Source organism: Lissotriton helveticus, chromosome 7 (genome assembly GCF_964261635.1).
Source record: "Lissotriton helveticus chromosome 7, aLisHel1.1, whole genome shotgun sequence".
NCBI classification, from domain to species: domain Eukaryota; kingdom Metazoa; phylum Chordata; class Amphibia; order Caudata; family Salamandridae; genus Lissotriton; species Lissotriton helveticus.
The window spans coordinates 1,487,384,042-1,487,394,394 of record NC_136068.1 but is presented as its reverse complement, the minus strand read 5'-3'; the positions used below and the strand labels follow the sequence as shown (position 1 = coordinate 1,487,394,394).

The following is a 10,353-nucleotide window of genomic DNA, read 5'->3' as shown; positions in this document are numbered from 1 at the left end:
GAAAAGTCTCAAACTTGAAACAAAAAAAACGTCATTTGTTTTTAAGAAATAGTGCCTGTTATTATGTTTATTTGCATTTTATTTGTTTGTACTCAGTTTAACTCCTTGGCTGCGGCACAAATTTCCCCGCTGTGCGAACGGATCCACGCATGCGTGGAAATCAGTCCGCCCCAAGCCATCCGACGCACATGCCCACCGTGACGTCAGATGGCCAGGGGCCGTCCGACGCACGCAACGGGTTAACATTTTCCGTTTAATGTTATGTTGTTGCTGCTACATTAGTATTTGTTGTTATTCATTCTATATTCTTTTCAAAACCTAAATATTTATTCATGGCTATTGTTAATTAATTATTTTTATTCTAATGAAAATGATCAAATGTATAATTCAGATTCAGATTGACCAAGCCACGACCGCTGCAGAAAAGAGCAAAAACATAAACTTTCTTCTTTAGATGGAGGTGTGGGTGTTTTGCAGATTTGCTTAGATATATCAAGAATGAAACAGTTTGCAATTGTGTCCCCCAATTGCTGTACTACCAAAGAAGAATAATACTGAATTAAGTGGTTCAGCACTTTTGCCAATTGAAGCTTTGCATAAAGCACTACATAAAGCTTATTTGCATTCTTTAAAGCATTCATTCAATTAACTAATTATTTAACTTGTAAATATAAAATATTCCTTCATATAGTACAATAGGTTAAAAAAGAATGTTAAGAGACATGCATTCAATATTTACAGTGCTTTGAAATTAAAGGAAGATAGTAATACATGCTACTTAATGAACATATTTCTATGATAACCAATCATGGTTATTTAAATAGGACACCTGGGGCTTTAGAGGCTTGAACAATTGATGATATTATTACCTTGCTCACTCATTTGTTCATCTACAGAAGGATGAATGGCTGAATCTATCTTTCTGGGACAGAGGCCTGTAGCTTACAGTCTTTAGGTGGTTGCTCAGCATGTTATTGTTATAACTGTTTGTATTATAAATATAACTGTTATGATTGTTTTTTTATTGCTAGCAGTAGTAGTGGTAGTAGAATAATTAAGTTAATTAAAAATAACAGGAGAAAAAAAGCAATGAGTAAGTTTTAATTTCTGACCATATATGTTCTAATTTTTACAGAAAAGTCTTTTCCGTGAAACACATGTAGACCCTCTCCGAAGCTCTGTGCGCCCTAGACACAATGATCGAGCTGAGCAGAAGAGCCCGAGCTCAGCTCGCAGTGGTACTGAACTCCCTGGCACTTACGTCGTCAGTGGGCGCCTTCTTCACCAGTTACTGGTGCGAAGGCACCCACAAGGTGGTCAAGCCACCCTGCCTTTCGGCAGTGAAGAGTAAGAACTGCCTAATGCTTAACCTCAACGGCAGCTTTGCTGATCCTGTGGAGGTGAATGGGACCCAGGACCCCAACGCGGTACATTACAACTGGGAGACAGGCGACGACAAGTTCTCCTACAGATACTTTCACACAGGTTTCTGGCAATCCTGCGAGAAGAATATGGACGGTAAGATGGCAAACGTGGCCTTTTCACTGTATTGTGAATGGCAAGCACTTCCACTGATTTAAAAATGGAATGCAGTTCTATTGTATTATGAATGGCATGTTCTTCCACTCTACTGTAATCAATCAATCATGTTTCTTGTATAACACGACTACTCACCTGTTAGGGTCTCAAGGCATTGAGGGGGGGGGGGTCTGCGGTTCAGTCAAAGAGCCGGGTCTTGAGGTCCTTCCTGAATTGAGGCAGCAACAATGATTGCCTGAGATGTAGCAGCAGGGAGTTCCAGGTCTTCGCAGCGAGATAGGAGAAGGATCTTCCTCAAGCTGTGGTCTTGCGGATCGGTGGGATGGTGGCTAGGGCCATTTGGGCAGAGCAGAGATGTCTGGTGGGAGTGTACAAAGAGAGGCGGTGGTTGAGTTATGCAGGTCCGGAGTTGTGGAGGGCATTGTAGGCGTGTAATGACATACCCTTCCACTGTATATTAGTGGCATGTCACTTTATCTGTGATATAATACATGAAAGCCATACCAGTATACCATAGCCATACCTGTATTTATATTCTTTATTAGAATCTAGTTTCTGTGACATCTGTAATTGCTTGTAAAAAGAAAATAGCATTACTACTGTACTGTAATAATAGAAGTAGCAGTCTATGTGAAATGCAGATCCCTGAACATAGCATCAACTGCTACTTAAACAAAGGGGAAACTAGCAGTTCACATCCTTGCTGCTGAATTACCTTTCCATTATAATTCAGAGTCAAATTCCCATAAGGAGATACATAAAGTATTGTACAGTGATTGTTGCATTATTGCAATTTTCCGTACCTTCCATACCTTCTAATGGAAAAATCCAATAGGAGTGTCTTACACTAAACAAATAAAAATTGAGATTGCAATAAACAATTAGCTGAATGTTATCAAGCTCATTTCCACTGTACAGATTCCACATTGTATTCTAAATGTCTTCAACTAGAGCCCCACCTGTATCGAAAGGAGCACTAGACTAAGGATTTATAATGATCCCCTTTTTGTACAGTACTTCATACTGAACGTTTTCTAAGCACTGTGAATGGCAGGTTTTACAATTACTAAATTTGTTGGTATTCAATGTAATAATAACCACAAAAGGGTGGAAGGCAGAGTTGACTTTGTCAAGTTTTAAAAATGTGGCTTGCAGCTAGCTCTCAACTCACTGAGACGGAGAAGGGTGACTGTGTGATGTGTATTATTAGGAATAAAATATTTCCTAGTTTTTGTAAACTTGATATTTCAAGATATAGAATCCTGTTCTGCTTTTCTGACACTGAAATATCCTTTTAAGCATAAAGTAGGGAGAACTCTAACTAATATGTCATGTCACACTACAGTATTTACAATATTGTGCATTTTGACTCTCTAAAGAAAGGGACATATTTTCATACAGAGCCGATTCCACTCCTGAGGCGAGATAGCCGGGAGAGCAAAATTGTTTTTATAACTATTGTCTGTATTTCGATTTTAAAGAGTCACTTTTAAAATTATATGATAACAAAATTGCACGCTGCTGTCACAGACTGCTCCTGATTTAAATTGCACTCTGACACAACGGTAGCACGCAACCCGAGCACCCCCCCACCTCACCTGTCAGAAACTCCCCGCGCTGCCGATTTCAGGGCTGCGGCGGGTCGGAGTTCTTGCCGCCAAATCCGAGCGAGCACAAGCCACGCCCACAGACGCAGGCCACGCCCCCTCCGCATATTCTTAAAAGCGAGCTGAGTACAAGCCGCTAGTCAGAGCCGATTCCACTCCTGAGGCGAGATAGCCGGGAGAGCAAAATAGTTTTTATAACTATTGTCTGTATTTCGATTTTAAAGAGTCACTTTTAAAATTATATGATAACAAAATTGCACGCTGCTGTCACAGACTGCTCCTGATTTAAATTGCACTCTGACACAACGGTAGCACGCAACCCGAGCACCCCCCACCTCACCTGTCAGAAACTCCCCGCGCTGCCGATTTCAGGGCTGCGGCGGGTCGGAGTTCTTGCCGCCAAATCCGAGTGAGCACAAGCTACGCCCACAGATGCAGGCCACACCCCCTTCCCCACCACTATAAATGTGCCCTCCACAAACGCGCAGCGGGCGCGCCGCCTGCACGCCGAAGGCGCGCCTAAGGCAAGCCCGTCTGCACCCGTTCGCACCAGGACCGGGCCAAGGGCCATACCCCCTGTCCAAAGCGACACCAACAAAAGATTATGGAAATACTCCAGCCAGGAACTTAAAGGGCTGAGACCAGACATCATATGTGCCCAGATAGAGCCACACAAAGAAGGTAAAAAATGTCCGACATGCACATGTGTATTCGATTATCTTCCCACTAAGAGCCTGGATAAATCCAGGATACCAAAATATAGAAACAATATTTTGAATACCGGCTTGATTAATGTCAGATCATTAGTCAAGCATAATATACAAACAGCTGAACTAATAGATGAACAAAATATTGACATACTATTTATCACCGAAACATGGGCAGACGAAGCATCAAATGTTGATCTGGCCTTAGCTATTCCGGAGGGATATTCCTTCTCCAGAGTTGACAGAAAAATAAAACGGGGGGGAGGACTGGCAATCATAGCAAAAGAAGATCTGAGAATTAAAATCTCAGACAAAGGAAGCACCCCAGACTGTGAAACTTTGACCTTCCAAATAAAAATCACTAACAATTATACGTTTAATGGACTACTAATTTACAGACCACCTAGTGCAAAAACCTCCTTAATTGAACTACTTAGTCCTTTTCTTGAATCCAGTGTGACAAGTCCAGATTATACAATCCTTGGAGATTTCAATATGCATCTAGAGAAAAAAATCAGACCCAAAGATAGCAGCATTCATAGATGCAATGACGAACTTTGACATGGAACTAAAGGTACACCTAGATACCCATAATGCCGGACACACACTGGACGGTATTTTCACCTCATGTCAGAGCCTAAGTAAAATTGACACTCTTCCAATCCCATGGTCAGACCACAAACTAGTACGATTCACGCTGGAAGTTAAAGAGGACACCGGAAGACCTGTGGAACTAATCAAGCAAGTAACCTATCGAGAATGGTCTAAAATTGACAACCAAGCATTTCTAGAAACACTCCAAACATCCCATCCCACATTCGATGAAAATTGTAATATAGCCTGCAAACAATTTAACGAATGGTTAGATAACGCAGTCAATTTGACGGTTCCACAAAAAAAGGCCACTCTTAAAAGAAAAACCCCCTCACAACCATGGTTCTCGGAAGCACTAAAAACACAAAAACAAACGTGCAGAAGAGCAAAGAAAAAGTGGAGAACCAACTACGATATCCAACTCAGGCAAGAATACAAAGCTACCGTAGCCAGCTACAAGAAATTAATAATAACAGAGAAAAGTAATTACTTCATTCAGAAAATTAATGAGTCCAAAAACTCCAGCAAAACCCTTTTTGACACTGTCAAGAAATTATCAAAATTTGAAAACAACAACTCAGAAGCACTGTCATCAGATTTATGCAACAGACTAGGAGATTTCTTTATCAGCAAAGTATCATCAGTCTACGAATCTTTTAAAAATCAGAGCGTGGAGACAGCAGAAAAGGATACTCCGAACTTACCAAACCCAATAATACAACCAGTTCAAACCACATCATTCATCTTTACATCCCCCACAGCTGAACAGATTCAGAAAGAAATCCACACCACTAATTCAGGTAGCCCAATGGACCCTTGTCCTCCTAAAATAATGCATATCTGCTCTCAGCAACTGAGCCTAGTGCTAGAAAAACTATTCTCCAAAATCATCAATACTAATATATTCCCGGATGATTGGAAAAAGATATCAATCAGGCCGCTGCTAAAAAAACCCAACCTAGACTGCGAAACTCCTAATAATTACAGACCCATAGCCAGGATCCCTTTTGCCGCAAAGATCTTGGAAAAACTGCTAAACAAACAGTTGTCTCAATATCTGATGGACGGCAACTGGCTGGACCGTTCTCAGTTCGGCTTCCGCGTGGGGCATGGAACAGAGACGGCCCTGATTACAGCAGTGGAGGAACTCAGGCAAATACTGGACAATGGATCGAAGGCCGCCTTGATACTACTCGACCTATCGGCGGCCTTCGATACAGTCAGCCACGAGATCCTTATAACACGCCTAAAAACAACAAATCTACATGACTCAGCCTGTGCCCTTATAGCCTCTTACTTAGAGAATTGAACCTTCTCAGTAGAATCAGGAGAAACAAAATCAAACCTATTCAAACTACCATGCGGAGTCCCGCAGGGCTCATCGATGAGCCCCACTCTTTTTAACCTATATGTAGCCCCCCTCGCACAACTAATAAGGAATAGTGGTTTCACCCCAATATCCTACGCCGACGACACCCAAATTGTGGTGTCAATAAGTAAGGATATACAGGACACAGCAGAAAAATTCCAACTCTGCATGGCACAAATCAGCCTATGGATGAGAATGAATTGCCTAAAATTGAACGGTGACAAGAGTGAGGTCATGATATTAGGAGGGGACACAAACATATGGTCCCCCTCATGGTGGCCAAAAGATCTGGGAAGATGCCCCGAGTCGTCAGAAAAGGTGAAAAACCTAGGGATCACGTTAGACACCAATCTCTCATTCGACGCTCAAGCCAGTAAGCTGGCTTCATCACTTTGGTACATCCTAAAAATGATCAAAAAAATTCTACCTTACTTACCGTATGATTCACGCAAGACAGTAGTGACAGCACTAGCATTATCCAGACTGGACTACGGGAACGGCTTATATGCCGGTGCAAGGAAGAAAATCCTACTCAAGCTGCAACGCCTGCAGAACGCAGCAGCCAGGCTGATACTAGGAATACCAAAGTTCGAAACAATCAGCCACAAACTAAAAAACTTGCATTGGCTACCAATTGTAAATAGGATACAATTTAAATCACTGTGCCTGGCATACAAAGCAATAAACGGAACTGGATCACAATTTCTAAAGACACATTTACAACTATATGAGCCAAACAGGCTTCTCAGATCTAGCCAATTGAAGCTCATCAGGGTCCCTAGGTTTAGGAGAGCTAACTGGGGCGGAAGAAGCTTCCTAGTTTACACAGCAAGAATCTGGAACCAACTACCACTAGACATAAAGACCTGCCCATCCTTGAAATCCTTCAGAAAAGAAGTTAAAACATGGCTTTTCTCTGCACAGCCCTAGTCAACATCTTCAAGAGCCAGTGGTACGTCTCAGCGCCAAGACGCCCTTGGGCATTCGCGCGCTTTATAAATAAAAAAATCAAAATAAAAAAAAATACTATTGCAGTGCCATGGACCGTATTTGGAATATCTTGAACTCCCACTGTATTAGAAATTTCAGACTTGTACTCATAGGTACATATAGTGACTTGCGTGGAGATAACTCTGATTATCAACCCTTTGGACTTCTGCTTTATTAGAACTGTTATTCAAGTCCATTGTCACAGTAAAATGGTACTCTTAGGCTGCAAAAATGTCTTCCTTTTTCACTGTATAAGTAATGTTATGTACTTATTTTATAATCAGAATATCTTGCACTTCAACTAGATAATAACCTCATCCACTTTCGTTGTATTACACAAGTAATTCACTGTCATAAAAGCTGTACTGTCGGAAACCCAAGTTTGTGCATGATTCTCTTATTTTAGAGTGGATAGCTAATATTTATACTTCTGAGAATTTTGGGCCCAACTGCATGGGCCTCCCCTAAAAATGGAAACTGGTTTTATTTGCAAAATTAGATGGGTTAGCATTACAATGTTTATGTGATTGTAACAGTGTAAATAACATTCAAATCAATATAATTTAACACAACTGTCACTGATTTTCTCAACCATATCCAAAATTTTCCCATGGGAACATGCTACAGGTTGTTCAGCTTGAGCCTTCTGACTCACAGGATTTACAGTACTACGGACAATACATATAAGAAATCCCTACTCGGATTCTTGACTATGATGCCAAACGATGTTAATTTCTTCCTGAAACTCTTTGACCCCAGGACACATCACATAAAGTGGTACATCCACAAGTGGGTACCTTTGCACTAGAGGTCCTAGGGAAATCTGGTTATTATTGAGAAAATCAGGGTATAATTCACACCTAAATATTTCCATGCCACTTCATTCATAAGAACCTCCGTGTGAAGCTCTGAAGAAGTCCTTTTGGATGAAACATAATGGCTATATTTGAATAAAAGAAGGATGTTTAAAAAAAAAAGAAGAAGAACATGAAAAAAGAAATCTTTTGTTCAAACACAATGGAGTCTGGGTATTATGTCAATCAGTTGTGTTAAATTATATTAATTTGAATTTCACACTGTTAAAATCACATTAACAAATTGTACTGCCGAGCCATCTAATTTTGCAATTGTCTATGGATATTTTCCTGTTTAGAAAACAATGAGAGCTGGCTTTCTGGACCTGTGCACTACCCTGGTCTATTGTTAACTTCACCCCCTAACGTGTTAGGTGCGATGCATCATTGCCTGAGCCTCTTTGTATAAAAGTATTTGAATTGATTTTTAGATTTCCTTATTTAGCTTTTTTGTAAGTGCACTGCACACATGGCACAGACGGTAGAACACTCAAATGTGAGTAGCAGTGACAATTTCTCTACTCACAGTTGAGGCAAAATCCATAACATGAGCTACGAAATAGTTATGTAGTAGCCAGGCCTCTGTATCTAAAACAAAGGAACTTATTCTCAATGAAAAATGTATTTACAACTATGATAACTGAGATGTAAATATGTAGTCCTGGTTTTGCGTACCTGAAAACTACACATTACTTACATTCCGTCAGGGGCACAACTAGAGCCAAATTTCGGGGGGGGGGGCTAAGAAACATTTCGGGGGGCTGACTCTTCCAGCTATTGTTAGAGTGGAGATGCAGGGGCTCTAGAAGGGGTGAAAAAACAATAAAGCCTCATGTACAAGCGAATGGTCTTTTTAAAAAACCTGTGAAGTACTCAGGTGCGGCTGTGTGTGTGCCCGGGAAACTGTCTCAGCCCGGGCTGCCACACATGACGGGGGGCTGAAGCCCTTTGATCCCAATGGGCGTTGCGCACCTGCATTCGGAAAAGCTAGCTCTTTCTGGTGAATACTCTAGCAGATTCCTCACCATCCCCAAGCGCCAGACTGGATCGGGAAACTGCTCTGTAGCAATGCTCTCATATGCCACTAGGTGGCGCTGTGTGGCTCTACACCAGGGGTCTTCAAACTGTGGGGCGTGACCCCCAGGGGGGCCGTGGAGCGATGCAAAGGGGGTCACGCCTTCACAGTCATACTTCTTCCCAGGCCCCAAGGGCTTCAGCACCCCTCCTCCCTCGTGTGTCTCTCAGCCCTGCTGCTGCTGCAGTGTAACTCGAGCCCACAGCGCGGCTGGGCAGTGTCTGCAGTCATCTCCAGCACGCCTGAGTTTTTCACACGTCTTTAAAGACCATTTGCATATTTACATGCCTTTATAAACTGGTTACAGAGGCTTTGTTTTTTTCCTGGTCCAGTACCCGTGGGCCCCCACTCTGCCTGTTCCTTACATTTGTATTTTACAATTACCGCTGTAGTGTGAGAATGCATTTAATTAAAAGGTATATAAAGTAGGGTTGCCAAAAGAAAAAATGCCTGCCTGTTTTATTTAAAGAGCCTACAAAGACCTCCTCTTGACACTAAATAGACTTTTAAATACAAAAGTATGTAAGCACAGGGGCGGCTGGTGACATTTGAAAGTGGTGTGGCGTAAACTAATTTGCATATTGCAGCGAGCGTAGCGAGCGAGCGCAGCGAGCGAGCCCGTACCACCTTGCATCCATCCATACATCATTCATGCATCCACCCATCCATCCATCCACCCACCCACCCATCCATCCACCAATTCTGCATTCATCCTGCATCCATCATTCATTCATGCATCCACCCATCCATCCAGCATCCATCATTCATTCATGCATTCACCCATCCATCCATCCTGCATCCATCATTCATTCATGCATCCACCCATCCATCCTGCATCCATCTTTCATTCATGCATCCACCCATCCATCCACCCATCCATCCTGCATCCATCCATCCATCCATCATTCATTCATGCATCCATCCACCCATCCATCCACCCATCCATCCACCCATCCATCATCCATCCTGCATCCATTCCTGCATCCATTCATGTGTCCACCCATCCATCCACCCATCCTGCATCCATCATTCATGCACCCATCCATCCATCCACCCTGCATCCATCCACCCATCCATCCACCCATCCACCCATCCATCCATCATTCATTCATGCATCCATCCATCCATCCATCCACCCACCCATCCACCCATCCATCATCCATTCCTGCATCCATTCATGCATCCACCCATCCATCCATCCTGCATCCATCATTCATTCATGCACCCATCCATCCACCCTGCATCCATCCTGCATCCATTATTCATTCAGCCACCCATCCTGCATCCATCATTCATTCATGCATCCACCCATCCATTCATCCACCCATCATTCATCCTGCATCCATTCATGTGTCCACCCATCCACCCACCCTGCATCCATCATTCATTCATGCACCCATCCATCCACCCTGCATCCATCATTCATTCATGCACCCATCCATCCATCCACCCATCCATCCTGCATCCATCATTCATTCACCCATCCATCCACCCATCCAGCATCCATCATTCATTCATTCATGCATCCATCCATCCATCCACCCATCCATCATCCATCCTGCATCCATTCCTGCATCCACCCATCCATCCATCCATCATTCATTCATGCACCCATCCA

At 42.6% G+C, this 10,353-nt stretch overlaps 1 protein-coding gene across 1 annotated transcript in view; it reads left to right on the top strand.

The window, feature by feature from the left end:
• The first annotated feature begins 1,162 nt into the window (after positions 1 to 1,162).
• Positions 1,163 to 10,353, top strand: part of LOC144767494 (germ cell-specific gene 1-like protein) — a 116,828-nt gene continuing 107,637 nt past the window's right edge. Inside the window, exon 1 of the mRNA XM_078650902.1 lies at positions 1,163 to 1,518. Within this exon, the coding sequence (XP_078507028.1) occupies positions 1,197 to 1,518 (322 nt within the window). The 5' untranslated portion in view covers positions 1,163 to 1,196. The remainder of the gene's footprint in view (positions 1,519 to 10,353) is intronic.